General features: G+C 30.2%; 1 protein-coding gene across 2 annotated transcripts; it reads left to right on the plus strand.

Moving 5' to 3' along the window:
* The first annotated feature begins 892 nt into the window (after positions 1-892).
* Positions 893-12,763, plus strand: LOC117607788 (proton-coupled amino acid transporter-like protein pathetic). 2 transcript variants are annotated; one of them, XM_034331911.2, is made up of 10 exons: positions 893-997; positions 1,293-1,483; positions 1,550-1,642; positions 2,768-2,918; positions 3,477-3,683; positions 5,190-5,635; positions 9,590-9,753; positions 10,123-10,304; positions 11,233-11,310; positions 11,821-12,763. In XM_034331911.2, exons 2-9 carry the CDS (start codon positions 1,473-1,475, stop codon positions 11,302-11,304), a joined length of 1,326 nt encoding a protein of 441 aa, XP_034187802.2. In that variant the 5' UTR covers positions 893-997; positions 1,293-1,472; the 3' UTR covers positions 11,305-11,310; positions 11,821-12,763. The 2 variants fall into 2 exon arrangements, with proteins under 2 accessions (XP_034187802.2, XP_034187803.2); XM_034331912.2 differs by having other exon boundaries at positions 905-997; positions 1,316-1,483.
* The last annotated feature ends 217 nt before the right edge of the window (positions 12,764-12,980 follow it).

A 12,980-nucleotide genomic window follows, 5' to 3' on the forward strand; every position in this document is an offset into this window, starting at 1 on the left:
TATTAGCTGTAAGTAATATAAAATCTAGATCATGATTGACCCAACCACCATTATTCGAGGGTTGAAATGAATTACACTATAAACTTTCAATTTATCATTCAGAAATATTAAAATAGAAAATGGCCACAACTTTGAAGGGAACTCAAATAGAATACATATTTGTATGAAATTTTTTCATTGGTTTTGTCCTCTACGTTGGTTATTAAAATGATTCTTATGTGTTATGAAATATATTGTGTATATACGAATGAAAAAAATGCTCAGATACCAATAACGAACGTTCGTGCACACAGCCGGCGGACAAATATCGTGTGCCGACTGGAGGCTATTATTTTTATACCTTTAATTAACGACTGTGAGAACGAGAGCGAAGAGAGTGTTGTGAGCGTACCGCGTTTGACGTTAGCAGCTTCCTTTTCTTCTCGATGATAGTGATTTTATCGTCGTTGTATTATACTTTGATTTCTAGGCTTACAGAGTCGAGCCAAGCCATTAAGCTCGGTCTCGTCGATGTTGGAAAAAATTTGATCGCACCAACTGGACGATATTTGTATATGTACATACGGTACGGCATTTGTGAATTATTTAAAAGTTAGATGAAATGTACAGGCGAATCTGTGTAACGATATCCGCGACAATGTGATCCGATTAATAAATACGATATTACGTATTGAGGACAGTTTTTAATTTTCCTATTTGTAATATTTTTAAATTAGATGTTCGGTAATAAGCGACATATTCGTAGCTTTTAATTGCATGTAATTAGTTGTAACTTTCGTTATGGCATAATTTTACTTTTGTTACGTCCAAAGACCGAAAGGAAAAGTTATTTTCAATTTCGTTTTGTGATTTATGTATATATATTTCCAGAAAATCAATTTGACCTATCTTCAGGTTATTAATATTTATTTTCACGATATCTTGACAGGTGATACGTTTGACATGTATTACATTTAAATATTTATCAAGGTTACTTTTATTTCGATTATATAATCTAGTAAGTATTATAAGGATTTAACAAAATTAAAACTCACCTCGTTTGAAATAGTCTATTATTCGAGTACGTTTTATTTATATTTACAATTTAATTTCAACCTTTTCTCTAACAATATTTATTAGTTAATATAATATTTTTACATTTTTATTATAGTTTGAAAAATTTTAATCAAATACCTCCAATTGGCTATTTCAAATTACAAGTGTAATTTTCTTGGTATTTAAAATCTGTTCTTTTTTTTCCATTTCAAGTTGAATTAAATTCATAGTAATCAGTATGATACATCTTCATATAGCAATGAAGTACATGTTCACCTAGATTGCTCTGGGGTCAAACGCGGCCGACACGAGGTCGTCCATTGAAATTCAACTGACTTAACCCGTCATCGTTGGAAGTCCGGGTACGAAACTTCCGGATACTTCATTAACGGATAAAGAAGGAGAAGGACCTTGCAGAGTTCTAAGGAACTCGTGATATGGCCGACAAGTGAGGCTAACCGAGACCCGCTGTGAAACATTCTTTATTTACCTGTTCATTCTTTGCCCATGATAGGTCCTCAAGAGGGAAACACGCGGAAAATGCGAATCAGGACGAGGAAGAGGAATATGATCCTGCCGCGCATCGTCCTCCGGGACCGTTGACTTCGTAGGAACTTATATTTCATTTTTACTTTGTTCGTTTTCTTCTTTCCTTTTTTTATTAGAATAACTTGATATTGCAAAATGCATTGCTTCTGCAGAAAATGAAAAATGGAATTAAATTGTTGTGTTTCTTTTGTTTTTTTCAAAAACTGGTTTGACTTAGATTTATTGACAAGTAGAATCATAGCTAAAAATACCCAAATGCCATTATGGTCATTCCTCATTATTCCTAAATATGTCTAAAAATTTCGACAAACTTTATTCTGCAAGGTTAAAAATATTAACAGTGTATAACTTGTTATGCAAATAAGACTGAATTTTGTCAATAATCTTTTTGTAGACATAAAAAGAAACACAAAATTATATGAATCATTGGTTCCATGAAATATGCGATTATCGAAGTGCTAAATACCTGTTTTCAAAGTTCCACTTTGATAAATTATATTTCAGTTCAATTTTAAATATGGATTTCTTATTAGTATGCTATGGGAGCTCTGAACGTTTCTTATCTTGTAGATGAAATCGAGATCATGTACCGGCTATTTCTTATGTCCTCTAACTTTTCCAGTAGCTTGAATAACAATATTACTTTATTACTTGAATTTGACTTGCAGTAGACTCTCGTTATATTGTCCTGGATGGGGTGGAAAATTTTCTAAACTTCAATTTTCAAGGGAAATAAAATTGTATCAGTTTTGTAGACAAATTTGTATGAAAGTTAAATCGCTCACGTGGCAATATAACGAGAGTCCACTGTATTTAGTTGCTAAATCCATATTTTAACCCTCTAGGGATAGAACCGAGTCAATCGTAACCCAGACCTTCGAGACAACAATATATTTACTAAAATTATACTTATAATCTTACGAGAATCATCACTTATAAAATCTTACGAGATCTGAATGAAATTTATACGAATCATATACCCACATTATTAATGTTCATTATCGATCATTAAAATCATTAATTCATTCAGCTTCAGTTTAGCAATTTAATGTCACAAACCGGAATCATCAGATTTCACAGAACACGCAGAGACCTTTGAATTGACCTCATAAATAAGTTTCAATGTAGCTGATGAAACAAATAAATTGATTAATTATTGATCGATTGGGAAAATTCGTTTCAGAGACTTCGCTACGTTGATGCATTTATTGAAAAGCGCTCTCGGAAATGGGATACTATTTTTGCCGAATGCATTCAAAAGAACTGGCTACGTAATGTCAATAATCTGCAGTATTTTTATGGGTCTGTTGTGCACGTACATGGTCGTGCTGTTGGTAAGTAACTGAAACGTAACAGGAAAAGGAAAGTAGGGACTTTAATAAGAATTAAATGACACGGTTGCACAAGATATTATATAATTAAGGGAAAATCGTTTCAAAGGTACCATGAGACAGAATTATGGTGTTTGAATAATTTTTCTTTTTACATATTTTTTGTATCATCATATCATAAAATCTGTAGGGTAGTTTTCACCCCTGCGCATGGTAAAAATTTCTTTTTATTCAAACATTTAAATTTTACTCATACAAATGAAGTATTCTACTTCAGATTTAACATAACACTAGAACTACCGACGTTTAATGCACACTTATTTTTAAGTTGAAAATAATGTAGATTACTAAATTTACAAAAGATGAAACATAATTTAATATATACATCCATTCTTTATCGCGACGATAGCCACCATACATTTCAACCAAAATACCTCGATAAAATTTATAAATTAAAATAAGAAACTGAAAACCAGTCATTTTGATCCCTTTGGTAGTTCTCGTGTTAAAACAGTTTGTAGCACCTGGAACCTTATCTAAAAACAAGTTCTTTGAGAGCAGGTGCGGTGCTCTCAGCTGTTGTGCAGACGTTATCACATACCGATGCTGGATTTCGCCAAAACCGTGGAAACATCCTTTGAAAGTGGTCCCGAAAACATTCGAAAGTACGGGAGACAGTGTGGCATCTTCACCAATGTGATCGTATGCTTCGTGCACTGCCAGGCAGCCGTGATATACATTCTTTATGTGTCCAGCTCGCTTCAGCAAGTGAGGAACGAGTCGTAAGGTTCTTTTTCACTGACCAAGGCCTCTGAGATTGATTTTCTAAGAAAAACGTCAGCGAATCGACGATTTGAACGATACTGATCAATGCTATCCTTCACTGACGTGTTATTTTTGTCGCTTTTGAAGCTGAGGTCGCGTCTGAATTTTAAGTATACATGAAATATACAAATGTAATTTTTTTAAAACAATATTTTGTCGGTCATAAAACGTGAATACTATTTGTGTGAAAGAAGAAAGTATAGAAATTTCCTAAAATATTTCATACTTGTGCTATATTTTAACCCCCTTGCACCGTTTAACTCAAATGAACCCTAAATGGAAAGCTTAATAAAAAATAATGAAAGTTTTACATATGAAAAAATTGAGTGTAACAGCTAATTACAGATAAAATTATAAATTTGCAAATAATTATTATTGAAAAATTTATATTTAGAGAGATATAAAAGCGTAATTAAATTCACTAGCGTTTATTATTACGTATAATGAATTAAAACTCATCATTAATTGTTGAAGTTTCAAAGTGAATTAATAATGGAATTTCCGGTTTTGAATGACGAAACGTTAAGCCTTGGTTTTTCTCCATTAAACGTATTTTACTTCAATCAATTCGTCGATGCATATCGAAAGGACGTTCTTGTGGTTACACTCTTATTCCTCCAGCATTTACGAAATTACGAATAAATAATTCTGGTAGAAGAAAAATTATAATTTCTCTTTTATTTAACGTTTAATTGTAAAAAACTTTATGTAATATTTTCTTCTGGGGAAGTTAGTTTGTTGATAATAAATATTATTCTTTTTATCTAAAGTGCAACTGATGCTGTTATCAGTCACTTTTTGTGTTTATTAAATTGTTTACCCTAAATTACATAAGAGATAACATTATACTATGTTTATATAATTTAACTTGTCAAATATCGCGAGAAATTTTAAAGAAATTTTAAACACACAAATATTTCTTTTGTCAATTTTCAGATATTTATATTTCCTTAGAATACAAAATTCTTGTGTTCATTAATTTGTTTACACTGAATTGCATAAGAGATAGCATTCCACTTTATTCGGGCAATTAAACTTGTCAAACTTTGGGAAACGTCTTAAAGGAATTTTAAACTCATAAATAATTCTTGTGTCAGTCAAGATATTTATGTCTTTTAAATCAAATTAGGATTAACAACCTATGTTTAAGATTCTATATTACCTTTTACAAATAAAATAGAATGTAACATACAAATTATTTATGCAGAAAGTAGGTCAACAACACAGAACATAAAATGATTTTTCAATAACATTTCGCTGGTAATTATCTAAATATGGCAAGATCAATTAAGTCCATTGATTAGTATTAGAGATATCATAGGTTCTGATTTTAATTTTTCTATGATTTTATTATTTTTAATATAAATTAGATAAAAAAAAGCATTCTATTGAAAACTATGCAATACACACAGTATACGCAAATTACTAACAATCTTATCAATTTTTCAGGTGATCGAGTACTTCACCGGGGTCGAATTGGACGTGCGCGTCTACATAGTAGCTGTTTTACCTTTCTTCTGCGGTTTTGGTTTCCTGCCAAATTTGAAGTACCTGGTGCCTTTTTCCTTGATCGGCTCGGTGTTCATACTGGTCGGCCTCTGTGTAACGCTTTGCTATTTATTGGAGGATTTTCCTGATCCTGGAAGATTGAAACCATTCACACGTGTTTTACCTATACCCTTGTACTGCACCATATTTATGTACGCCATGCATAATGTGACTGTATGTTTGCCTCTTGAGAACACCATGAAGAATCCTCGACATCTACCTTACTTGATAACCGGCAACATGACATTCATCATGTTCTTGAATGCGATATTCGGATTCCTTGGTTACAACAAATATATGGATGCCACCTGTGATACCGTGATTAAGAATCTGCCGATTGAACAAAAGTGAGTTACCATTTCATTATTCTATTAATACTTTGATGGTCGTATATTGAATTGGGGGAGGGGAACACTGATACTTTCTCTGGGGAAAGCATCTTTGCTGGATACTGTACATCGACTTCAAAGTACTAAATGCACGTTTATTTAACATCATATCATTTTCAGCAGAGTATTGCAATTGAAATTCTTTTATAAATGTTGGTATTTATTGTTTGTACGATGGGCTATGAAAGGTGATTCACTTCGCTCAATGACAATATATGAAACAATATAAAAGTATTTGTTCTTTAAATTTCTTTAATTCGAATTCGAATTGATACTTACAATTGAGACACGAGGCAAATGAGACACAAAGAAATTTTGTGCTTAAGAATATTTCAACTAATAACGAAACTTTGTAATTTTGGAAAAATAATAATCGTTCCAGGTTGCATTACGTTTCGGCTTCTTAAGCGACTTATCTTCCTCCTAATCTGAAGTTTCAATAGGAATTATCGAGTAAATTGAATCGCCTTATAAAAAGCACTATGCATACTTTAAAGTATTGATCTTTCAATCAGATCGACATAATGGAATTTAGAAAAAAGCATAAGTTAATATTTTGCAGTGATTGATAAGTTTCAAGTGCGCAAATTCTATCGCGCATGTACAAACCTTTTATCGCTAGTCTATGAACGTATTGTTTCAATGATAATGGTTAGACACTGTTTACTTTTACGTAATTTAACATTGCCAGTTCATTTTATCGTAGACGATAAACAGTTTGTGTAAAATGATATCATGGTTAACTGGAAAGGAGATTTGGAAAAAGATTCCATTTGTGTGATGATAGACTCGAATAGTTTCCTTATCAAACGCAGACTTTGTTTCCTGTTTAATCAGAGTGATTTTTAATTGAATAATTTAAGTGTTTGTTCATTCTCTCACGACTGCATATTTCGCAGAATCTATGACTCGAAAAGTTACAATTTTATATATTTTTATTTATACTTAATAGGGATTATTGATGGAATTATATTTTAAACCTTCAATTAGCGTACATTTCTTTCATAGTAATTTGAAGTAATTAATAATTTTGATGAAAAATTAGAAATGAAAAATCCTGTTTAATCTTTTGAGTCTGATATTATCGTAAAATTCTCTACGATTTATATAACTATTATTAACTATTTAAAAGAATTAACCATAAACCCTATAATCCCTTACAAAATAATTGCAGATATTATACTCATCAGTAGATAAGTAGTATCGTTTATCGTTTTAATTAATGATACAATTGTGTACGTTCTAATCCCATAGATTATTATAAAAATTTGTGAATTTTTAATAGACTTACATAAGATAGCAAATCACGAATAATTTTTTTAAATACTTAAAAATTTATCTAACTGAATGAACTAACTGTCATAGAAACGATTTACAATATCGAATGTTTTTCGAAAGCAATTCTCAAAGGATTGTTTCACACGTCGATTAATGAAATCTCTTTGAGTATAAATAATCGTCCTACAATTACAACTGTATACGTTTATATCGTCATAAAATATAACAATAAAGAGGATGGCCTGAAATCCATGCCCTAGATGATCTTTTATAAAAGCAGATATCATATCGACGTTACCTGTAATCATCTGATCTTATATTCAGACAGAACGTCATATACGAGCTATCTTGTGATTCTGATTTCAGTGAAATCATGATAGGACTGATCGATATCGAGGGATTACTGAAATTAATGATACCTACTTATTGCCTTTACTTTATTGACAAAAATTTAGATAACAAGGATTTCAGTAATCCCTAACACAATGATAGTCAAGTATACTTTGTATCCAGCACGACTTTTAATTTCTCTTCAGATGATTGATAAATGAGGAGTTTAGAAATTTGTTATTTGGAATTGACAAGCGATTATGTAAAATGTATTATGTGCCTTTGTGCCTTGCTTTACAGTAATTTTCCATTTACAGTATTCTTGGAACGTCTGTTTTGTGTTTTTTAATTCCTTTTTCCATTTAGTTTAAAAATTAACCCCTTCAAGTAGTTAAAATATTTTGGCAACTAGTTGACAACTAGTTTTGCTTCAGAATCAATAAAATTTTACCACAAGAAAATAAAAAATTTAACCCAGATAAGGGAAGAGGTTACCTGAATTCAAGTTTATTTGAAATAAATTTACAATTTATGGAATGGTAATAATTGTGTATAAAATTTGTGAAATATATTTATTTGCAATGCTTGAGAATTTCATCATCAATTTCAAATTTCATTCAATCTCAAATGAATCGTTCATTTATTTTTATAAAGAAATTTTATAATTATTGCGTTTCTTTGATTTATTAGATCCATGAGATGTCTTATTTGTAAATATTACAAATATTTACTTTTATTTAGTGGCGTGATCATTATTTTCAAACTTTTAATTTTGTTCTTTTAGGCTTTAGAATTATTTGCAAATACTTGAAAATTTAATCGTCAATTTAAATTTCAGTTATTTGTATAAAGCAATCTTATATTAATTACGATTCTTCGATTAAGATCCATGAGATGTCTTATCTATAATAATTACTAGTGGCATGATCACTATTTTCAAACTTTTAATTCCCTTCTTTTAGGCTTTAGAATTATTTGTAAATACTTGAAAATTTCATCATCAATTTCAAATTTTAGTTATTTGTACATATAAAGCAATCTTATAATCGCGATTCTTTGATTTAGATCCATGAGATTTCTTATCTATAATGTTCACTATTGGCGTGATCACTATTTTTCTCGTGATCATTTTTAATTTTCTGTCTTTGGACTTTAGAATTATTTTATTTTATTGATCACAGATTCGTTAACCCAATACGAGTTTAAACGATAAAGATCCAATTTAATACAAAAATTTTCTAGTCACGGACGTCTTTCGTGTTTCTATTTAATTCTTTCTCTGTGACGAAATAACATTATCTTTGGTGTGTTTTCTATTCAATAAATCTTGTAATGAAGATTTCAGTAATTATAATTATTTTCTTTTTCTAAACGTAATTAACTGAAAGCAGAATTAAAAATAGGTTCACAATTTGCAGTATTTCATTTTAAGGAAATTGTAATTATTATTAAAAGTTCAATGAATAAACCTAATATTTACAACAGATTGCAAATGTATAAACGAGGAAAAAAATCAATCATTTTCCAGACGAAATGTCTCTACGAATGCAAAACAGAACTGTGGAAACGATACAATCTTTCTCGTATCGTGATGCCAGTCACAACAGTAATTCTTTATTACTAATAATCTGTACTGGTTCAAAGAATATAAATCAAGACGCATTGTTGAAGATGCAGTGTCATTAATTTTTCAACCTTGCGACATCTCGACAAATCGTATCGATTAATTTTTATGGTCATCGATTCGTCCGTTTTATCTGGTATGTAGGCCGGGTAAATGCGACCCTAGAGAATCTCAGTATCACTATTTACACGTGTTCATCACACGATCATTATCGTGTCAACTTCCTTATCTATCTACGTTTCATTATTTATATATAAGCACGTGTGCATGCGCTACATGCCATTGAACGTTCTCCACTTTTGGTTAATTTCATTTGAAATTAAATCTCTTCTTCATTGGCGCCTGTCGATGATCAATAATTGATCTTGATCGAAACAGACGTTCGAAGAAGCTGAAGAACCGTGTCTCGAGGCTTGAATCTGATATATAGATTCTCATCACTTATTTCGAGTACATTTTCACGTGACTTTGATGTCATGATTTTTGTCTAGCATGATATTTACTACGATATTTTTCTTGGACAAGTCATTTTTTGTGACCTACCTTAATTCATTAATTCTCAGAGATTGAAAATGTCTCATCTTCAAGATAGTAATACTTTATATTATAAAACATATTATATTATATATGGAAATAGGTAATTAAGTAATTAGTCAATTAATTAATTGTTACTGTTCCAGGCTCGCGCAATGGATCAAAATAATCATTTCTCTGTCCGTGATGTGTTCGTTTGGATTAGGTTATTACGTGATAGTTTCAATACTATGGCCAATGATCAAGTCGAGATTTGAAAATTATAATTACAGTGAGATAATATTTCGTTTTTGCGGAGTAATTGTACTCTGTAAGTGAGATTTTAATTATAAATTATAATATATCATGCAGGCTTCCCTCGCGAAAATAGAGGAAGCAGAAATTCTCGGAATCCTAATTTTGAAAATATTAATGTTAAAAGTAATTTAGAAATAAAATAACATAATTTTTAAGTATGAAATATTATATAATTTAGTAAACAATTAAGAAGTATGAATAATAATATAAATATCGATTCAAGTTCTAAATATTTAAAATTTCATGGCTATCAATTAAATTCTCAATCCGGTATTTATGGATGGCGAGACTTTCCTTATAAACTTTCCTTAAATCTTGGGATTCCCTAAAGTTCCCTTCCACCTTCGTGCAATTTACATATTACATTATTCATTGATTTTAGTTCTCGTTGCCATCGCAGTACCAGAAATGGTTCCTTTGCTCGGATTTTTCACAGCCTTTAGTATAACCACAGGCATGCTATTGATTCCTATATTAACAGAGACAATGACAAAATGGCAAACAGCTACAAAGTACCTTTTAGCAAAGAATGTCAGTATTTCCTTCATCTGGATAACATTAATGGTAAGTATTCGACAGATAAATTCCATTTTATAATTTTAACGATATTAAAGCAATCGTTTATTTTCTCGGAATGTCAACGTTAAAATTCAGTTGCATCAGATTTTCAAAGTTGGTGCATTAAATTATAACGTTTCGTCATTAGGTCGTTTATTATCAATAGTTTGTTTTGTCTTTCATGATTACGCGAATTAAGCAACGAAGAAACATACCTACAGACTGTGTTGTACGCAATAAAGTGTTACATGTTGCTGAATTGCCTGTTTCTTTCAGTGGATTATAAAACGAAATGTGAAACACCTGTAATTTAGTTTTGCGTAAACTCGATTCAACGTTTAAGCGTATGCATAAATAAAAATTGCTTTGATATCGGTTTCACTTAGTCATTTCGTCATCTAACCACTGTTCTGGTCGACTCGTTGTAATTTAAAGAAAGAATTATAAGAAATTCTCTAAATCTCGTCTGAATTGGAAACATTACAAAATTGGAGAGGAAGTGATCTTTTCTAGTCGAAATAATTTAATAAATAGACTAACAAATTGGTGTACCCAATGTTAGAAAAATGATTAATTTTTTATTTGAAAATTTCTACATATAAAAATATTCTTATTAGTTTTCTTATTAGTTTAAATAATGAGGTTTCTATTGCACCAAACGCAATTTTAAATTCACACCCACTGAAATGTTAGTAAAATGAATTATTTCAAACAGTGTTAGGACTAATAAAAACAAGTGCACGAGAAACGTTGAAACGTTTTCTTAGCAATTACAGCTCATACAGTAATGACACTTTTTTACATATTTTTAATTGCATCGATAACTTACGATAATTTCTCAATATTCCCCACAGACAGTGTCAAGTAAAATACCTATCTTCCATTAAGATAATGTATTTTACAGAAAAAATGTTTGATTTTATGAATTTGACAGATTTTTGGAGCTATTGAAAGTATGCAGTCCATCATCAGGGAATATGGCCATGTGAAAGAGAAAGGCTGTTGACTGATTGTGAGTGTTAATTAGTGAAAATCGAAACTGTAAAATCAATTTTGCTGCCGCACCTGTTTCTGAAATTAATGAGAATTTTATAATGATTGTAGAAATATATGTTTCTTGCTATAATTTATAGATAAATTTTCGTTCTTATCAATCTTTGTTTTTTTATTATTTGTAATTGTAAGACTAACAAACCTTTTAAAAAAGCTAGAAAAGGTGCTAATTATAGAAGAATGTGAGTAAGTAAAACATACATACACACAGACTTTTTATTTTGCTGCAAACAGCATTAATAATTTAATTAAAAAATTAAGAAAAGATTGTATAAACCAGATATGTAGAAAATTAAACAAAAATGCATTCGATGAAAACTTCATTAATACAGAATATGAAATTTCATTTTTTTTATTTAAAATATTTTGTCCAATTTCATTTGCATGTTTATTAAAAACAGAAAACAGTATTTACTATCGTACAACGATATTTGCAACGGATACAGTTATATCCTTTTTCTGTTCACAGTAATGGGTTTCTGCGAATTAATGGAGACAATTACATCAGCATAAAGGAAAAACAAATTGTAATTGCAGAAGGAAGTTTTTGTGTAGATGCTGTGACGTTGTCCAGAACTAGGAAAAACAATCTGACCAATCATTATAACTGCGGAATGTTATTTATACGATTTATTAATTCAGTATGAATGATTTATCGATTGTACTCATAATAATGCATGTGTACTAACTGTTCATTTATTGAAAATTAATTCATAGATTATCTTATATTTTAATTTTCAATATTTGTTTGACAGAAGCGAAAAATATAGGCGTGGAAACTTTAAGCGAAGTTTCTTATCGTTCTTCCATTTAGAACGCTTTATATGTCAAGGAAGGAACTCGTTAACAATTAAGATTTCTTTTCTTAACACTGTGTATTTGCTGCTGCTTATGATTAGAGGAGTGTTAGAATGAGTCATCAATGGCAATACATAGATTTCTATAAACGAGAAATGAATGTTATTTATGACAGAATTAATACGAAGATTTAAGGTATTCAATACGTTTGCATCCTAAAAGAAATTAGCACTGAAAGCTTTTAAGCGTTCACCGCCACAGTAGAAATAACCGTATCTAGTCAGACACGCGATAAGATAGATTAGGAAAGATATTACACATTAATTTCTTAATACGATGCTTCATTTTGGTATTTCGCATTATTACTGTAATTTTAATGTTATCCTAACGTTTCCATTGCTTAATTATTTAATTTAATTAAAGTAGTAGTGTTGATCACTGTCTTTAGGTATTTTAAACAATCAGAGGGTTGAAAAACTGGAAAATTCAGCTATAATTTAAACAACATCCTAAAAATCATAAATTTCATGATTTTAATGAATTTTGTATCCCTCCCAAGAAAGTATCTCTTAACAAAGAATCCAATAAAACTGCTAAATATGAAATAATAATTTTCTGGCTATTATTTTTTCTGTTACAAGAAAACAATGATAAAAGGCTCTGTATTCGTTGAAACTTTTATATCATTCATTTTTATATATTTTCTTGGAAGCACAAACAACTTTCAGATAAACAGAAAGATTTATTCTGTTTTGAAAAAATTGAAGATCTATATTTATCTCGCACTAAATTCCTTAAAAAAATAATTCTAACTTTTATATTTCAGTTTAA

Source organism: Osmia lignaria, chromosome 6, assembly GCF_051020975.1.
Source record: "Osmia lignaria lignaria isolate PbOS001 chromosome 6, iyOsmLign1, whole genome shotgun sequence".
NCBI lineage: Eukaryota > Metazoa > Arthropoda > Insecta > Hymenoptera > Megachilidae > Osmia > Osmia lignaria.